Source organism: Pithys albifrons, chromosome 3, assembly GCF_047495875.1.
Source record: "Pithys albifrons albifrons isolate INPA30051 chromosome 3, PitAlb_v1, whole genome shotgun sequence".
Taxonomy (NCBI): Eukaryota; Metazoa; Chordata; class Aves; order Passeriformes; family Thamnophilidae; genus Pithys; species Pithys albifrons.
Window position 1 is genome coordinate 67454208 of NC_092460.1, and position 16494 is coordinate 67470701.

At 41.2% G+C, this 16494-nt stretch overlaps 1 protein-coding gene across 1 annotated transcript in view; it reads right to left on the minus strand.

Moving 5' to 3' along the window:
• Positions 1-16494, minus strand: part of MSRB3 (methionine sulfoxide reductase B3) — an 84170-nt gene that overhangs the window by 4741 nt on the left and 62935 nt on the right. The window contains 1 exon segment of the mRNA XM_071552280.1: positions 2918-3015. Coding sequence (XP_071408381.1) covers positions 2918-3015 — 98 coding nt within the window.

A 16494-nucleotide genomic window follows, 5' to 3' on the forward strand; every position in this document is an offset into this window, starting at 1 on the left:
CTCTATACCTTGGGGAAAAAAAAATTTAAAAAGTGTCTCAGAGAGAGTACTTTTCTAAATGCTCTGCATCCTAATTAAATCATCTCATCTCAACTAAGAATGCCTCAAAACCTCCTGGCTGGAAGTGTTAAACAGATCTTTTCCAGACTAACGTTTAACAAGAGATAAATCATTCCCTCTCTACTGGAGAGAAACAGAACAAGAGAAACTGTAGAGAGAAATGGTCTGTAGGAGCAATAGACTCACATACAGACTATAAAGACAATATATCAAATAGGTTTTCCTCACAAAACCTAAGAAGCTGTGTGAGAGTTCGAGGTAGTCTCATTACACCTTCTTGTGATGGCAGAATCACACCAGGATTGGATTACTGCAAAATTTGTTACCTTTTGAGATTACCTCTAGCCAAGAATTTATGTGGTGATGCTCTGTGTAGAGGCCTCTATAACTCATCTGCCCTAAAGAGAAATGTAATTCAATCCTTTGTATCACAGTATAAGAAACCTGGCCCTCAGCTGAGAGTACAAAGGATGAATTGACTTTACTGTCCTCCCCACACATAATAGGTGCTGATGATTTTTCTAGGACACATATACATGCCTGCAAAGCCTCTGAAAAAGAAACAATCATCTGTTGCAGCCTTGCACATAAATTTATTGTCCAGAATGCACTCAGATGGGGAAATGGTTAAAGCATTTGAAGTATGTGCTTGGGAGCAGGAAAAGGGAGTCACTGCTAACTGTCAGTGTGCTTGGATCTCCCAAGCCTCCTGGTTCTAATATGCTGCCAGGAGGCATGGAAAGCAGCTTGTAGTCAGCTGCTGTAGCTGAGTCCAAGTTATTGGTGTGCAAACACTACTTCTGTGACTATGGAATTTCACTGATTTGTACAGGTACAAATAGTAGCTAGGGAGACCACAGTGGAAGGGACTCTTGAACAGGAAAGAGGAAAAAGAGAGAGATGCAACCAGTTTCACAGCATTCCTCAAATGCATTTGTATTAACTTCTACCTGTCACTAATCATTGACCTTTTAAATACACTCAGGGTGATGTGTTTCCAAAAAAGTGTGAAAGTTATTTCTAGGATAATCCCATGTTTTTGATTAATATTACAGCAATTTTGCCCCCAGTGTTTGCTTTCTATAATGGAGAACATTAAAAGAGAATTTTTTTATTCTCTCAGACAGGTGGAAGGACTTCTAAAGAAAAATCAACTACTTTTTCATCATTAATAAGGTTTTGGTTGTGGGAGAGAGTATATCCTTTCACTTCCAGAAAGGCCTGACATATCAATCCTACTGCTTTTCAGTTTGTAGTAAAACTGCGTTTCTTTTGCAGCTGCATGTGTGATTCACACTCTTAGGGCTCCAAAGAGAGGAAGAAATGGGTTTGTTATAGATACACAATGGGGCAGTATTAACTGTGCTGAGCACTGGTTGCAAAGATGCTCACCACTCCTCAAGCTATTTCCCTGTGTGATTTGACCATCTGTGGGGTTATTGCCCCAGGAAGTTACAATAGCTGGTAGGAAGTTGCTATTGGATTATACAGCAACCTTAGTCGTATTCCTTCAAATTCAGGTTTTGAGTTTGCTTTGACTTCATGGTGTCTGCATGTGACTGCTGCTAATACTGCTGGTCTCAGGTTTTGCTGACACTATTTTGTTTGGCAACAGGTACATGACATTCTTTGGCCTGACCACAGGCTGCCTTGGGCTTCTGCAGGAGCTCTGGCCATGTCTTGAATTGTGTCTCCAGATACAGGCTCAGTAGGTTGGCAGTAAGCTGATTTTAGCACTATTCAAGCCTACTAAGCAGAGCTAAAGAGACTGGATTGCATTTTTGATTATTCTGGTAACCACTGGTGAAGCACAAATCTTCAATCTGCAGTCACATTGCCACCTTGCTAGGGAATTTAGGGAAATGGCTGTTCCCCTAAGGTGTTGAATGTATCTTCTAAATCATATCATCAATCTAAAACCAACAGAATTATATAGTACACATGACATAGTAGCAGACACACTAATTTGACCATTAACATATTGGGCCAAACACTCTATGCAAAGTGAAGGTAATAGATACACTTGAGAAGTTTCTTAGCTGACTCTGAGCATTATATATGAGAACTGAGTAACTAGTAAGGATGCATATGGTCAGGGATGAAACCAGTCACCCCTTCAACAATACTGTCTGGAAGGAAAATAGCAAATTATCACTGCCCAAATGAAGCTGCTGCTTCTCTCAGGAGCAGTTTGAGCATGTGAAGCTAGAGGACTGCAAGCTGCTGGACACCAATGCAGCAGTTTCTCCCTTTGCTAGGTAATGATTATGCCATCGCCTTCACAGAAAGGAGGGCAGCACACAGGATGAGAAAAAGTAGAACAAGACAGATAACGGAAAATTTGGGCATGTTTTGAATGACTAGTGGCTTCATTATTATGGCAGATGGGGTTGTTTGAAGCAGCCATTAGGACTGCGCTGGGAATGAGTGTTGGGAACGAGTTAGCACGGCTGCACAGTAATGTAGAGTGATGGAATCAGCACACAGACAGCCGCTCCACTGCTTTCAACTTCTCTCAACTACTCACGTGTGAAGTCAGTTGGCCAGGCTCAGGCTCAGGAGCTCCTTTGAAGAGACCCTCTTCAGGCAGAGTATTTTTGTAAATTCAGCACTGAGTCCAACCATTTACATCTGCTTTGTTAAATCTCACATGAGACAACAATGTGCATTCCAATGAACCCTTTGTGCCTTCAGCTCCTTCCACCCAGCTGTTACACCTATGACCCACTGTGCTCTCTCACAATAATTACTATTTAATAGAACTGAAAGGTTTGCAAATCTCAAGGAAAGTACAGCATGCTGTAATAGTTTTCGCAGCCTTTGCCACTGGAATGGACTGTGTGTGCTATAAACTAACCTGACTGCAGGATATTTCAACCCGATGCATCCCATAGGAGAAATCATCATTGAAATTAATTACATCAGGACTGATCACATCATAAAAAGAAGGCCAACCTGGAAAAGAGGAACAAGACTGGTAAGAAAAAAGGGTGTCTTTGTGGCAGATAATATTGTAAAAAGCAGGACAGAACCACTTATCTTACTCCAGAGCCTGGAAATAAATGAAATGGAGATTTTTTAACCCCAGATCATTTAGGTACTTCGGAAAACTTTCCCCATAAATACAAAGTTGTTTACAGGAAAGGACTAAGCTGCCACTAGGTGCCCATCTTCCATCTCCACATCTCCAAAAGCATGGGTAGCAGTTTAGCTAAGGGACAAAGGTGATTGCCCAGGTAAACCAGATTCAGCCTCACCCTCAGTTTAAAAAAATTACAAATTCCACTTTGAAGATAAACAGTGAGAGTTTACATAACACAAGGGCTTTTGCATTCTAAAGGTACTTTAAAAAAAGAGTTGGGAAATTGAATTTTGAGCCCCAAAACCATTCCCTTCACCAAGGCAAACCCAAAAGGATGTGCTCAGATACTGACCCATCACACATTAGACGCAGTGACATGACTACTATTGTGTCTCATTTCAAAACAGTAATGAGTGCTTCAGATCAGACATGGGCAAATGGAATCATAATTATGCCTATATTAGACATTAGTGGATGGTCTGCATGTGATCTGCATCCAGGATAAAACAATTGCACTCACTAATGCATGTGTTCAACGCAGCTGCTACCTGAGCTCTGAGCTGCATGACCTGACAGCAGATGATGGACGATGAGGTGTGTACCTCACCTACCAGTAATGGCCACTTACCTAAATAATGACCTTCTACTCTCTAACTATTCCACGCTAAATCTTCTCCTCTCCACAACACAGGTTAAAAACAATGCAAGTCTATTCAGTGAGCCAGAGACATCCATTACACAGCTGTTACTTTTTATCCACCCCTCAAATACCATGTATGTCCTCCTGAGTTACGGTTCTCACATAAGAACCTGAGAGGCTTTAAGGTCATGTCAGCATCTACCAGTGCCCATCTGAATTCTCACCAGCTATTTGTTCTTCTCAGTCTCCTGCCAAATGTAACATGCACAGGCAGCTCTTGCTCTCTCCATGTATTACACATATGCATATGCCCAACAATACAGACCTTCCTTGTTTTTTCTTCTAATATCTGTTAAGCATTTGCTACTAATGATTTCGTAAGATGACTTGCAATAAGCTATTAAGAAATGCAGTAGAAGCTGCAAATCACTGCATGCAGATGAATAAAGGGATATATACAGCTTTCCATACAAAAAGTGACTAAAATTTCCTATACAGTAAAAGGAAATGTGGAAATTATCATGTTTTCTGAATGTGGGTGAAGAAAATGTGTAATGCCTACATCTGTATCTTAAATTATTAAATATGAAAGAACATTTATTAGGATATAAGAATAACAAGCATAATTTTTAAACAAAAGAAATGCTTAGAAATGTATTTCCTTTTGTGGGAACACACATATAGTGACATTCCTTAACTGAAGACATCACAAGACTCAAGACCTATGCTCCCAAGGTACCTACTACCATCACAAGTGTCTTCCCCCCAGAACTCACTGCAGAAATAAGTAGAGTCAACCCCCGCTCCAAGTATTACAAGTGAAGAGTTACAGACAGCAGACAGACTGAGAAGCAAGAATCCTGAACAAGGAAATTATCCCACAAGACAGGAACTCAAAACAATGCAGCAATGACAACCTAAAAAAATCAATTTATAAATTCTTCCTCTCACACAAAATATTGCTGCCAAACAACTACCTTCACAAACAGAAAAGGAGTAAACATATGACAAGTTTTGTAAAAGAGGTTATCCTGTTGACAGAAAAATTGATGTTTCCTAATTGGTGGCTCCTTTCCAACACCATTCATCATCTTCCTAGTTGAGCCTCTGTGTAATGAAAATTGAGGCCTTACATAGACCTTGTCAGAACATTTTAATGAAGCCTTTTTAGATTTTTTAATTCAATAACTTTGCAAGACAGACATACCAGTTTGCCCTTGTGTGATGGCAGAGAAGTTCCAAAAAGGGAGCTGTTTGAAGCACCTTACTATCTGATCATATGAAAGCCTTTGGAGGAGGCACACTTCAGGGCTGCAGAAAATACTCATAGACAACCCTGCCTCCTCCATAACAGCAATAAGGGGGAAGCTTCAAAGACTGCTACAAAAAGGTTGAAGCAATCTGTGTCTTGCTGAAAAAATTATCTTGTGAGAAGAGTTTGGAGGAGACGTGCTTATGTCAGCTTTGACATTAAGAAAGACCATCCATTTGTCTTTCTCCAGACTTCTCCTTTTGGTCTTCCCATTCACCACAGAAAAATTAATTCCTTTAGATGCACTCCACGCACTTTCAAAAACTGAAGCAATCCGAAACCTATATACACACTTCTCCCAAAGTAGTCTTTGTAGCCATTTGGAGTGGCTGCAGATTAGGCTGTCAGTTCACGCTACATGTGACACACGTTCCAAAGCCTCCACCACTGCCACATACAGTCCCCAAGAGACAGAACAGGACTCAAACTGTGCCTTCATGGTGGGGAATTTTAAATCTCTGTCTAGCTGTCTCTTCTCAAGTAACATGGCAGGCCAGGCACCAGCATTGCTAGGACAAACTCCATGAGGGTTGACAGAAAACTGAGCAAACCTTGGAACAGAAAAGGTCCTGAAGGGCACAGTGAGACACACTGTCACTCTGTAGACCTTGAGAGGGAGATGAGTGAATTGCTCATTGAGTTGATGAGCCAAATTCACCAGGAAAATCAATCCCCCTTTGCAGTCTCATTTCCCCTCCTAAGTTACAGTGGAAAACCCCATCTGATAGTTTGCTAAGCCTTCTGTCACCATTTTGTCTACTTCAAAAGCTGCCAGGAACAAGTTGTAGCAGCAGCAGTCTTCTTACCTGCATATCAGGCAACTCCTAGTGGTGTAGAAAGCAAACCAGAACCTTGTGGACCCTTCATATGATCTGTCTTTTTAAGTGATAAATAACCTAGCAGTGACCTCCCCTTTGCAAGCCCCAGGCCACTTCTCCTGCAACCCTGGCTGCAGTGCCCTCACTCCTGTTCTCCCGTGCCTCTCCTGCTCCCTGCTATAAGGCTGCAAAACAATTGGCTCTCTCTACATTTTAGACTGCCCTTAGGTGTGCATTAAAGTTTCAGTCCGCTGTTGAAAGCTATCTGGCTGCTTGTAAAGGACATGCTTCTGCAGGCATGGGCAGCGGCAAGATGACCCTTTTCCATCTCCTCTGCTTCTGCTAAGCAGAGAGAAACAGTAACCCCTAGCACTCAGAGGCCGAACCTGGAGGAGACCCTTCGCAAACCCTGGTTGCAAGAATCAAGCCTCCCTGTGTGATGGCTTTCTGTCAGCTCTCGCTCACCACATCTGATGGGCAGCAGGAGCAGGGCTGCACTCTTTGGAAGGATGGTAAAACATACCATCTAGGGAGAAACAGTCTCTGGAGGAAAGGGGCAAAGGGTAATTGCAAGAGACAAGATGAGGGTGGGGGGAGTTACCCAGCTGAGTTACCAACTTCAAATGATAAATGCACTTTTGTGTGTGTGAAAGCAGCTAAGATTTGTGAATACATTTATCCTTGAATGTAAAGTTTACTTTGAGGGACAGTATAACACAGTAATGGCCAGAAATTTTTATTGCATTATAGACATTTAAAATGGGCTCATTCTTAGATTCACAACCACTTTGCACCACACTGGCAATATAAACAGGCTTTAAAATAAGAGTCTCTTGTGTTTGTGCTCACTCTGACAGTCCTTTGCATGGGAGTCAGACTGGTATGTCCTAAAGGCCAGTTTCTGGTAAGTTAATAAGCAAGCCACAGAGATTAATAGTTTTTCAGATATATAGCAATTATCCTTTCTTGGATCTAAAATACACTTAATAAAACCATGAAACTTTCTTCTGTCAAGTACTTAAGTGAAAAACATGTGTAAATGGAACATTCCTGACAGATCTTTTCCGTTCCATCCTGCATGAATAACAGAAAGGATCTTACACTGTTGGGTGTCACACATCCTGAGTCATGTCCTCATTCTAGGACATCCTTCAAGTATTTTTTAAAAGCTGCACATTTCGAAAATTCACTCCACACCCCCTCAGCAAAACTGAACCTTTTGTTTTGCATAATGTTCTCTATTCTGGCAAAGAGGAGACAGTGATTTATTCCTCTTCATCAAAGAATGCTTTCTTGCCTGGTACTGCCCTGGGCAGCAACACAGAAGAATAGGGAGGAAGAGAAATGTTTGGTTTGGTAACCAGTGCTGGATGCTGCTTTTGTCACCTTGGGCAGAGGGCTTCAAAGCATTCAAAAGAGGCATCTTCCTTCTCACTTTCAGACCTCCTAGTCTAGCTACCTGACTGGTCCCTATTTCTAATGAGCCACCCATGGTGGGCACCTACTCAGGCAGCTGGCACAAGGTGGGTATAAGAACAACACAGGCAGCCAGCACACAGCAGTACCAGACAGCTGACAAACTGAACAGTTTGTCTCCTTCTCAAACTGAGATGCCAAAGTATTTGTAATTCTGAAGGAAGGCAGTGACAGCAAACAGTGTGCCCAGAGTCCAGCCTGCTTTGTGCATTCCTGGTAAGAGATATGAAACCTGCAATAGATAGTTTCTTTTGCATTCTTATCTCATGGGCTACTCCAGGACTCATTCCTGGGGCAATGCTGACCTTGTGGAAAAAAAGACATTTTGTTCCTGTAAGCTTTTGGAAAGCAGTCGAGCTGCTGATTGACTGATCAATTTTAGAAGCATCTCAAACCTCCTTCCAGTTTTCAAGTCTGCATACATTTTGTTGTAGTTAGATCTCCAACTTCCTAATAGATAGACTTAGACATCTAACCATTAAAACATGAGTATATAATTATTTGCAGAAACAAAACGGCAGGCTACTTTTGAAAATCAACCCTGCTAGGTTATTTTTTCCCCTCTCATGAACTAATATGCCTTCTGACATTTTTTTTTTGAACAGCACAATTGCAATCCCAAACCAGGTAATGCTTTGACATTATTCCCATTTCATACACCTGCCAACTGGAGACCTCCACAGTTTTTCAATAACTGTGATGTCTGCAGTTATGTTTTTCATTTTAGATCCCAAAGAGATTAAGTCCAATCTGCATTTTATCATTCTTTGCTGTAATTATTCCAAGCATTTAAGTTCAGTGAGTTATTTACAGACGAAGAAGTAGGGGGAGATGGAAGATGTTAGAACTACCAAATGGCACCAGATGGAAAAGAGGACCTTGACCTGAAAAATACCTTGTTTCTCTGATGTGCTGTATTTTTAGAATTCTGATTCCCTTTTAACCTAATGCGGATTAATGAAAACCCAAAGGCTTTTTAAGGTAGTCTCATCATTTATCTTCACTGAGAAGCTATGTCTGTGTAAAAACATAAAGTGTATTAGGATAAAAAAAAAAGGTAATAAAGCTTCTGCTTTGAAACTTCTGTAAAGCTGAAGGGCCTTCACTTTTTTCTTTCTCAAAGGTTTATTGAAACACAATCTGAAAGACACAGGCATCCACAGCTGTAACTTCTCACATAAAAGTTTAATGCAGAACTACAAAGTGACATGTTGCTATTATGTAGCATGCCTGTGCAGATATAGGGCTTTTTGGCTAACACAGAACACCCTGGGTTATTTTTCATAATAACTCCATGATGATGAACGAATGAATGAATATTCTTACTTACAATTATTTTACCATCAGGTAACACTACTTTCTGTATAGATTCATTTAATTTACCCAAATGTAGCTAGAAACAGAATCAGATACTGAAACATTCTTGCTCACCAGTGAACAGCTTTACATTAGATATGTATTCCACTGGGAAAAAAAAGGCAATTCCTTTCCAGCACCATCCAGATGTAAGAAGGACAACATGGTACTGTTTTTGCAGCAGAAGATACCAAAAGAATGTCAGAGTAGTAGCTAGGCTGGGATGGGGGTGGAGAAAGGCAGACAACACAAAGACAAAATGAAGCTTAATTTTGGAAGAAAAAGAGAGGACTTCTTTCCAATATTTTACCTGTCTCTAACAGCAAAGCTGGGCTATTGCAGCAGGCAAATACCACTCTGGCAGTACAGTGTGGGAAGGGAATGTTTCAAAACAATTGAACTTCTAACAGCAGCTTTTATGACACAATCCTCCTCCGTTTTTTTCTTTATGTTTCTCACTTGGGAAATAAAAAAGTGAAAGTCATGAAGAATGGTGGTATTTGTTTTCTTCCACTACAGCACTCTGAGCATCAAAACAACTTACCATGAAACAGCATATGCAAGCCAGATTTATTTCTTTGTAAGTGGGATGAGGCTATATTTGTTCAAAATGATTGTTAAGGGAAATCTGAAACTTTGTGTCTACAATTTCATTTGACATCTGAATTTTTCAGAACGAGTGCCCCTGACGCCTCTTGAGCAATAAAAGCATGGAGCCTACTCTCTTTAGCAATTACTAACTGTATCACAATACTGCTCTTGCCCTAACTGCTTCCTTACTGCTTTCACTGTTCTTTAAAGTACTGATAAATACAAGCCCATTTGTTTAGAGCCTTCCTCTATAATATTCCTGACATCTTGAATGCACAGGCTGCTGCTAAAATCTACAGGTTGGCAGGAGCTGGGATCTTCCTCAAGTCTTCTTACAAAGATTGAGTTACTACTGGTTTCTTTCTTTTGTTCAGGTTCAACAAAACTACTGAACCTAACTCACTTCCTCCCAAAGGATGGATTTCTCCCCTCATCTGAACAGTGTCTTGTTACTTTAAATCATAGCTAATGTTTTTAAAAATATATCTTACACAAAGTCAGCTGTAGATCTTCAGCATCAAAGCAGTCAAACAGAACTGTGTGAAGCAGTGTAACCTTGAGCTATAATTTTAAAATGCCATCAAGAAATGTCTCAAATAGTTTTTAAAATTTACTGTTGACCTAATAACCTCAGACCAAAGCATTCAACTTTGAATAGATGTTTTTGTTTTCCTTCCAAAAGCCATATTGGTAAAACAAATGTATATATTGCAAAGTATCTTGCAATTGGTATGAGTTATCTTGCAACTCACTAAAATAGCTGATTTCATAGAGGACAAGTAAATCAGAATAGCAGTAGAGCTGGCAGGCCTTACAATGGAAGTGACTTGACAAAATTGGAATCTTAATGCAGTATGTTCACACACAAAGTTGAAAAAACCCAGCAAATGCAACCTTGTAATAATCAGCATCTGGCACTGAAATGAACAGCAGTCACAGATGAAGTACATATTTGAAAAATTTGTCATGGGGTGTTTCAAGTAATGAACATCCACAACTTGTTTGTTGCAATAGTTTCCTTTCAGTATTGTTATGCATGTCTGGGAAATAAAGTTTGTAAAAGAATAGCCATAACTCAGTTGCAGACTTACACTGAAACTGCAGAGGTGGAATTCTGACTGAATTAATTTTACAAAAAACAACAACAACAATAACAACAACAACAAAGCCTGTACTGTACTGTCTTCCTTTTGCAGTTATGTTCCTTCTACCAAACCTCCTTCTACAGTGCCTGCAGCACTGAGTGCTCTAGCATAAAAGCTCCATCCTCATTTCAGTGGGACAATGGGTTCTCATTACAGCTGCAAAGTTCTGAAACAAGGACAACAGTTATCATACTGATTAAAACAAACAAACAAACAAAAGACAAAGACCCCCTTTCTTCTGTTTACTGTAGATATTGAATGAGTTGTCTTGGTGAAGGAGCTTGGTCACAAATAATTAAGAACATAAGACATAATTTTCTTGGCCATTAAGGAAAGCTTTTGTCAGGATGTGGACAAAAACTGGGGCAGTTACCTGATGGTAATGTCTGCCAAAGGGTGACAGAGTAGAGCACTGAAAGCAGGCTGAAGACAGAGCCTCAAATCACCAGGTCTGCTGCAAGGGCCAATTGGCCACATGACAAGACACTGCAAGAGGAAGTTACTGAGAGGTGCAGTATGACTCCTTCTCATGCCTCTGTGAAGTGGTAGAGAGCAAAACACTCCACTTTGCCTGATATTACATCTTATCCACTAAGCTAGTCCTTAAAACAGATAAATTTCTAGAGCAGGATTTTTACCCCAGTGCAGGAAAATCTCATAATGAACTACAGGTACATCAAGCCCTTCATGGAACATATAGCCTTGAAGCCCTCCTTCACATGGGAAGTGCAGGATCTACTCATTGCAGCTTCACACAAAGACTTCTGAGGTACTTCTGCCACCCTGGACCTGGTAACCAGGGTAACTTTACATTACCCTCTGCCTAACTCTTTGGGTCTGCAACACACAGTTGAACACTATGCTGGCATACATAAAACAGTGCAAAAGCTCTAGGCACCACATAAAATCCTTAAAGAAGAAAAAAAAAGGACTGATTTGTGAGGATAGATTCTTTGGAGCTAGGGTTGATTTGGGGGGTGATTTAAATATTTTTAACAACCTCTTGTGCAAGCAAAAGGAGGTAGGTAATAGTGCTGACTAGAAAATAAAGATCTTTCTTCATCGGAAAGTCTGACAAAAACAATATACATGTGCACACACACACCCCTTTTACTTTTAAGTTCTCTGTGGAAAACTTTGTACTTAGAAAACTTTTGAAAACTATAACTATTGAAATGAAAAAGCTCATATTTCTGATTGTAATGTTCACCTTCTGTTTTGCTTTTTGTAACAATTTCTGAAGCAAAGCATGCCCTTTCCCCTTAACACCACATTTTCTTTCAAGAAGGTTTTCAAAGGAAACCTTTACACGCCATACTACGCAATTAGTGACACAGTTCATGGCAATAAAGAGCAAGCTACTTAAAACCAATCTCATGAGGAGCTGTTCTTCTTTAATGCCCTGATGGGGGAAGCCCAGCTTGCCTCTGAAAACTCCCAAAGACTTAGCAAGTGCTAACATGAACATGGCTGCTCCGCACATCAGCTCAGCTCAGGTCTACTATTTGCTTCTGTGCTTGTACTATTCCTTCCGTGACCACATCTGATGTCTTCTTTTTCTTCTGGATTAGCCTTCTATTATATTTTTTAATCAAATACATAAACAAATGTACAGTAGAGAAAGGGTTCAAGACATGGAAATCATTTTCAAGGTAAGCTATGAGGCACAGTATGAGTGGTCACAGTGGAAGTCAATTATACTCACAACATGTTTTCGAAGACAAATAATATTGGGTTTAAAAGAACCAACTCACTTCAGGGTCTTGTTTTGTTTTATACTACACTAGGTAAAGAAATATGGTAAGAAGGAGTAATTTGCTTGGAAAAGAAACCTAACACAATAAGCAAGAGGAGAAATAAGAGATTTAGAGAGAATCAGCAAAAGGAAATGGGTCAATATCCTGGAGAAAACTGGAGAAAGATGCTAAGACCCTGAGATTAGCTTGGTTGGTTAGAGCATGGTGCTGAAAACACTAATGCTGTGGGTTCAATCCTTGTATGGGCCATTGACTTAAGAGTTGACTGGATGATTCTTGTGGGTCCCTTCCAACTCAGAATATTCTGTGATTCTGTGAGCAGCCATGCAGTTCTCTCACAGAGAGACATTCAAGTATCTCCGTACTTATGGGGATTTGTCTCCATTACATGGTGCTTCCCACAGCACTAGGCTAGCTGCAGCAGCTGCCATTCTCATCATCAGCTACGGATACCCTTTGGATACTCTCCTCTCTTACGTGGAGGGCTGCTTTGTTTTCGTATCTCCCTGAGCTTTCTCCTCTGGGCCCTGCTGATGTGCCGGCGCCCCAACTCCAGTGCCGGGCTCGGACCATCGGCCAGGACGTGTACACCTCCCCACGGGTCTCCCTTCCCCTGCCGCCGGACGGGCACCGGGGGCCAGGAAGGGCATGGCGGGGCGGGGGAACAGCTCCGGCCGCAGGCAGGGCCGGGGCCGGGCAGGGAAGATGCTCCGGCCTCAGGCAGGGCCGGTCCCGGGCCGGAGAGATGCTCCGGTCCCGGGCGGGGAAGATGCTCCGGTCCCGCGCGGGGAAGATGCTCCGGTCCCGCGCGGGGAAGATGCTCCGGTCCCGGGCGGAGGCTGCCGCAGGGGGCCGCCCGTCAGCGCCGGGCGGAGGCAGCGCGGCAGACCCGGCGCAGCGCATGGCCGTGTTCTTGTCTCCACCTGCCGATCCCCAAAGCAAATGTACTCGAGGGAAGCAGCCTCGCGGACAGACAGACCGACACACGTGCCGGAGCATCCGTCCGGGAGGTCCTGCGCGGTCAAACACCGTGACCCGGCAGAGCAGACAAGACACCGACACCGCAAGGGGTGACCAAGGGATTTTGGTTTCCCCCCCCCCCCCCTCCAGACTTTTGTAAGACAGACAGGCTGTCATTCTGCCGTCAGTTTCCTCCTCTTCAAAGCCATACAGAGGTATCGCGGAGCCCCGGTGAGCCGGGACAGAGAGCTGGCGAGCAGGCAAAGACAGGCGAAGCCCCTGTGCAAAGCAGGCGAGTTGGCACTACAATCACTCGGTACGTTTCTGGAGCTCACATGTCGAAAAGCATCACCTTCAATTCACTGAACCCTTCAAAGAAGCACACACCAGGGCTCCAGCCTAACCTGGCTCTCACCCTCCCCAGAAAGGACTGAAAAAAGACAGGGCAGGGATATACAAAGGCATTTCTCATCAACTGCTAAAGGGTCCAATACAGCCGTAACCTCAGCTTCCCTGCTTTATAGCGAGAGAATGATTAAAACCTGATGGGATGGCGTGCAGGCTGCACTTTGAGCCACCAGGGTGCATTTTCGGAATTGGACAGAAATATCCTGAAGTGGACACCTGGAAAGGGCATGGGCAGCAAGGGGAAACACTGTCAGGAAAGAAAGGGTTTAAAAAAATTAAGAAACATTTCTGATTAAAATTTTAAGAGATTAAGTGCTGGCATGGATCAGTTTTCCTGATAAGCAGGAAACAGGCTCTAGCTTGCTCCTCAGATGCTTTTTGGAGACCTAAAACCCAGCAATTTAGAGAGCCACTTCTTCAAGGAGTCCAGCTAAAACTACAAAGACATAAAATTCCAATCAGACACAGGAAATTCTTAGGGGAATTCAAGAATTTTATGAGTCAGAAGATAAAAATCCCTCTGAATATCTAACTAAACTAATCTAATGAAGTAGTCACCAGGAAAGGAGTGTGATGAATCTGCATGTCGGGAAGGACAAATTTAAACAAACAGGAAATTGAACAACCTGAAGCTGTTTTCATTTTTACTCATTGTGCCCTTCTTTTTTTTTTTCTTTTAAAGTGTATACTGAATTGACAGCTGCAGAAGCTGCCATGTGGGTCTGAGGGGACTGTTTCATTTTAGAGGAAGTCTCAATTTAGAAGATATTAATTGCCTGGCTTCCTTTTGCAAAGTTGGTACGTTGTTTATTTATGATTCAGAATTTTGCTCTATTGTAGACCCTTCAGGGCCCAGTGCAATTGGCCACTGAGCATTGTAAAGGAATAAAGGCAGAGCCATTGGTGTAAAGCTTATAACCTAAAATTTAGCTTCCTCCCTGGCAAGGAGAAGTGAGGCTAAATGCTTCCTATCAGATATTTTAGCCATGGGTAGGAACTAGAGGGTTCAGTCCTAACTGATGGCTCTTCCTGCTCCAGCTTCGGATTGAGGCGTATGCTTAGCTTTTGACATGGGAAAGTTGACAGAGAGGTTTCTACAGAGATCCTTATGCCAACAAAAGCCCTGAATAAGGCACACCGAATTTCAAGACCATCTGTGTGAAGCAATATACAGAATGTCACCTCCTCTGTGTTACGGAATTATACATTGTCTAGACTCAAAAAAGAAGGGGTTTACAATTGAACACTATTACATCCCAAACGCCTTTTGGCAGCTTTTGCAGTTTATAACATTTTTACTAAAAATTCTCTCAGTTATGAAATAAATTTTAGAAAATTACAATTTTCAAAGATCATGTTAGAATCCCTAAAACTACAAAGATTGATACTATGCTCACAAAGTTGTTTCTATAATAAAATCAAATTTGCATTAAAGGCCTTCTATTATTTCAGGTTTGCTTCAGCTTCAAGGAAGTAAACCTATAGAGAAACCAGATTTTTTATTTTGTTTGTTTCAATAAGGCCTGTGATTTCAAATGTCTTCATTCCAGAAAAGACAAAAATAAAAAGGAAAATTCTCTTTAAACAGGCTTTCCTTCAACACGTGTCTTGGGTTAACTAGAATGTTGCATTATACAAAGAGTTCATTATATGAAAACAAAAATACTATATTCTAATTTTAATTTTTCCCCTTCTTTTTATATTCCATACTAAAAACTTCAGATAAAAAGTTGTGCTGAAATAATTTTGAGATGACAAATGTAACCTTCTTCCCCAAAACACAAGCCACAGTCTGATATGCTGCAGTAAACAGTGTTTTAGGCATAGGTAGAACTGACTGCAAACTACTTTTATATACATTTAGAACACTGCTTGGTTTCCTATCTGAACTGCCTGTCTGGATCTTCCTATTTGGGATTGATTCTGAACTCCACTTAAAATACTAATTGTTTATATTAAATGGACAAGAGAATGTGTGATATATTTTAACTGTCAAATGTGTTGTGAACAGCAGCATCTGGAAGAGGAATGTTTAATTCACTCCATTACCCCAAGCCTTTTAGACTCCTGTATCAGCAGCTGTATCTTAGTCTTGCAGGCAAGAAAAACAGGGTATGAAAGGGTGGTAGCTCTGCAAAACTTACTCTACAGGGGAGGAAAAAAATGAAAACCAGGGGTATTCAAAAGCCATAACATTGTCATTCTTACATCAAAATAAAGCATCACTAAATCTACAACAGTATTGATGCATCTATGAAAGCGGTGCACATTTTTGTGTGGAACAGTTTGCATTTTGTGGCTCATTTCTTGTGCTGGTTTATTCACACCTAGCTGATGTTAGAGACACAACAGGAGATATCACTTGAACCATTCACTGTGTGATATCCCTAAAGAAAGAATATTGATATTATCAGTTATTGTACTACTCTTAAATCTTCTGGACAAGGGGTCAGAGGCTTCTGTGAAGTTGTGAGTAAGAATAAGTTTCTGTCCCTGTATGATTTATTCTCACGGGGCATCTCAGATACATTCTCCGTATGGTTCCATCATAACTGTTGCAGCATAAGCTTGCGCTGGGACCAGCAGCCTTGCTAAGTATCAGCCTACAGTTGCTTTTCACATTCATAAGAACATCAGATTTTCAAAAACAGAAAAACATTCAGCCACAATTATACTATTTTGTGTGTTTCCTTGAGGAATCTTTCTAAGTAAAACAGAAAATTTACTGCACATGGAAAAATGATCCTTCTAATGTCTGAAATATTAAGTAAAGAGATGCAGTTTATGCAAACTGCTGTACTGCAGGTTTTCCTTGGGAGGCCTGACTTCTACCATGTGATTTGGTTTTTGGTTTTTTGGGTTGTTTTGTTTTGGTTTTTTATGTCACAT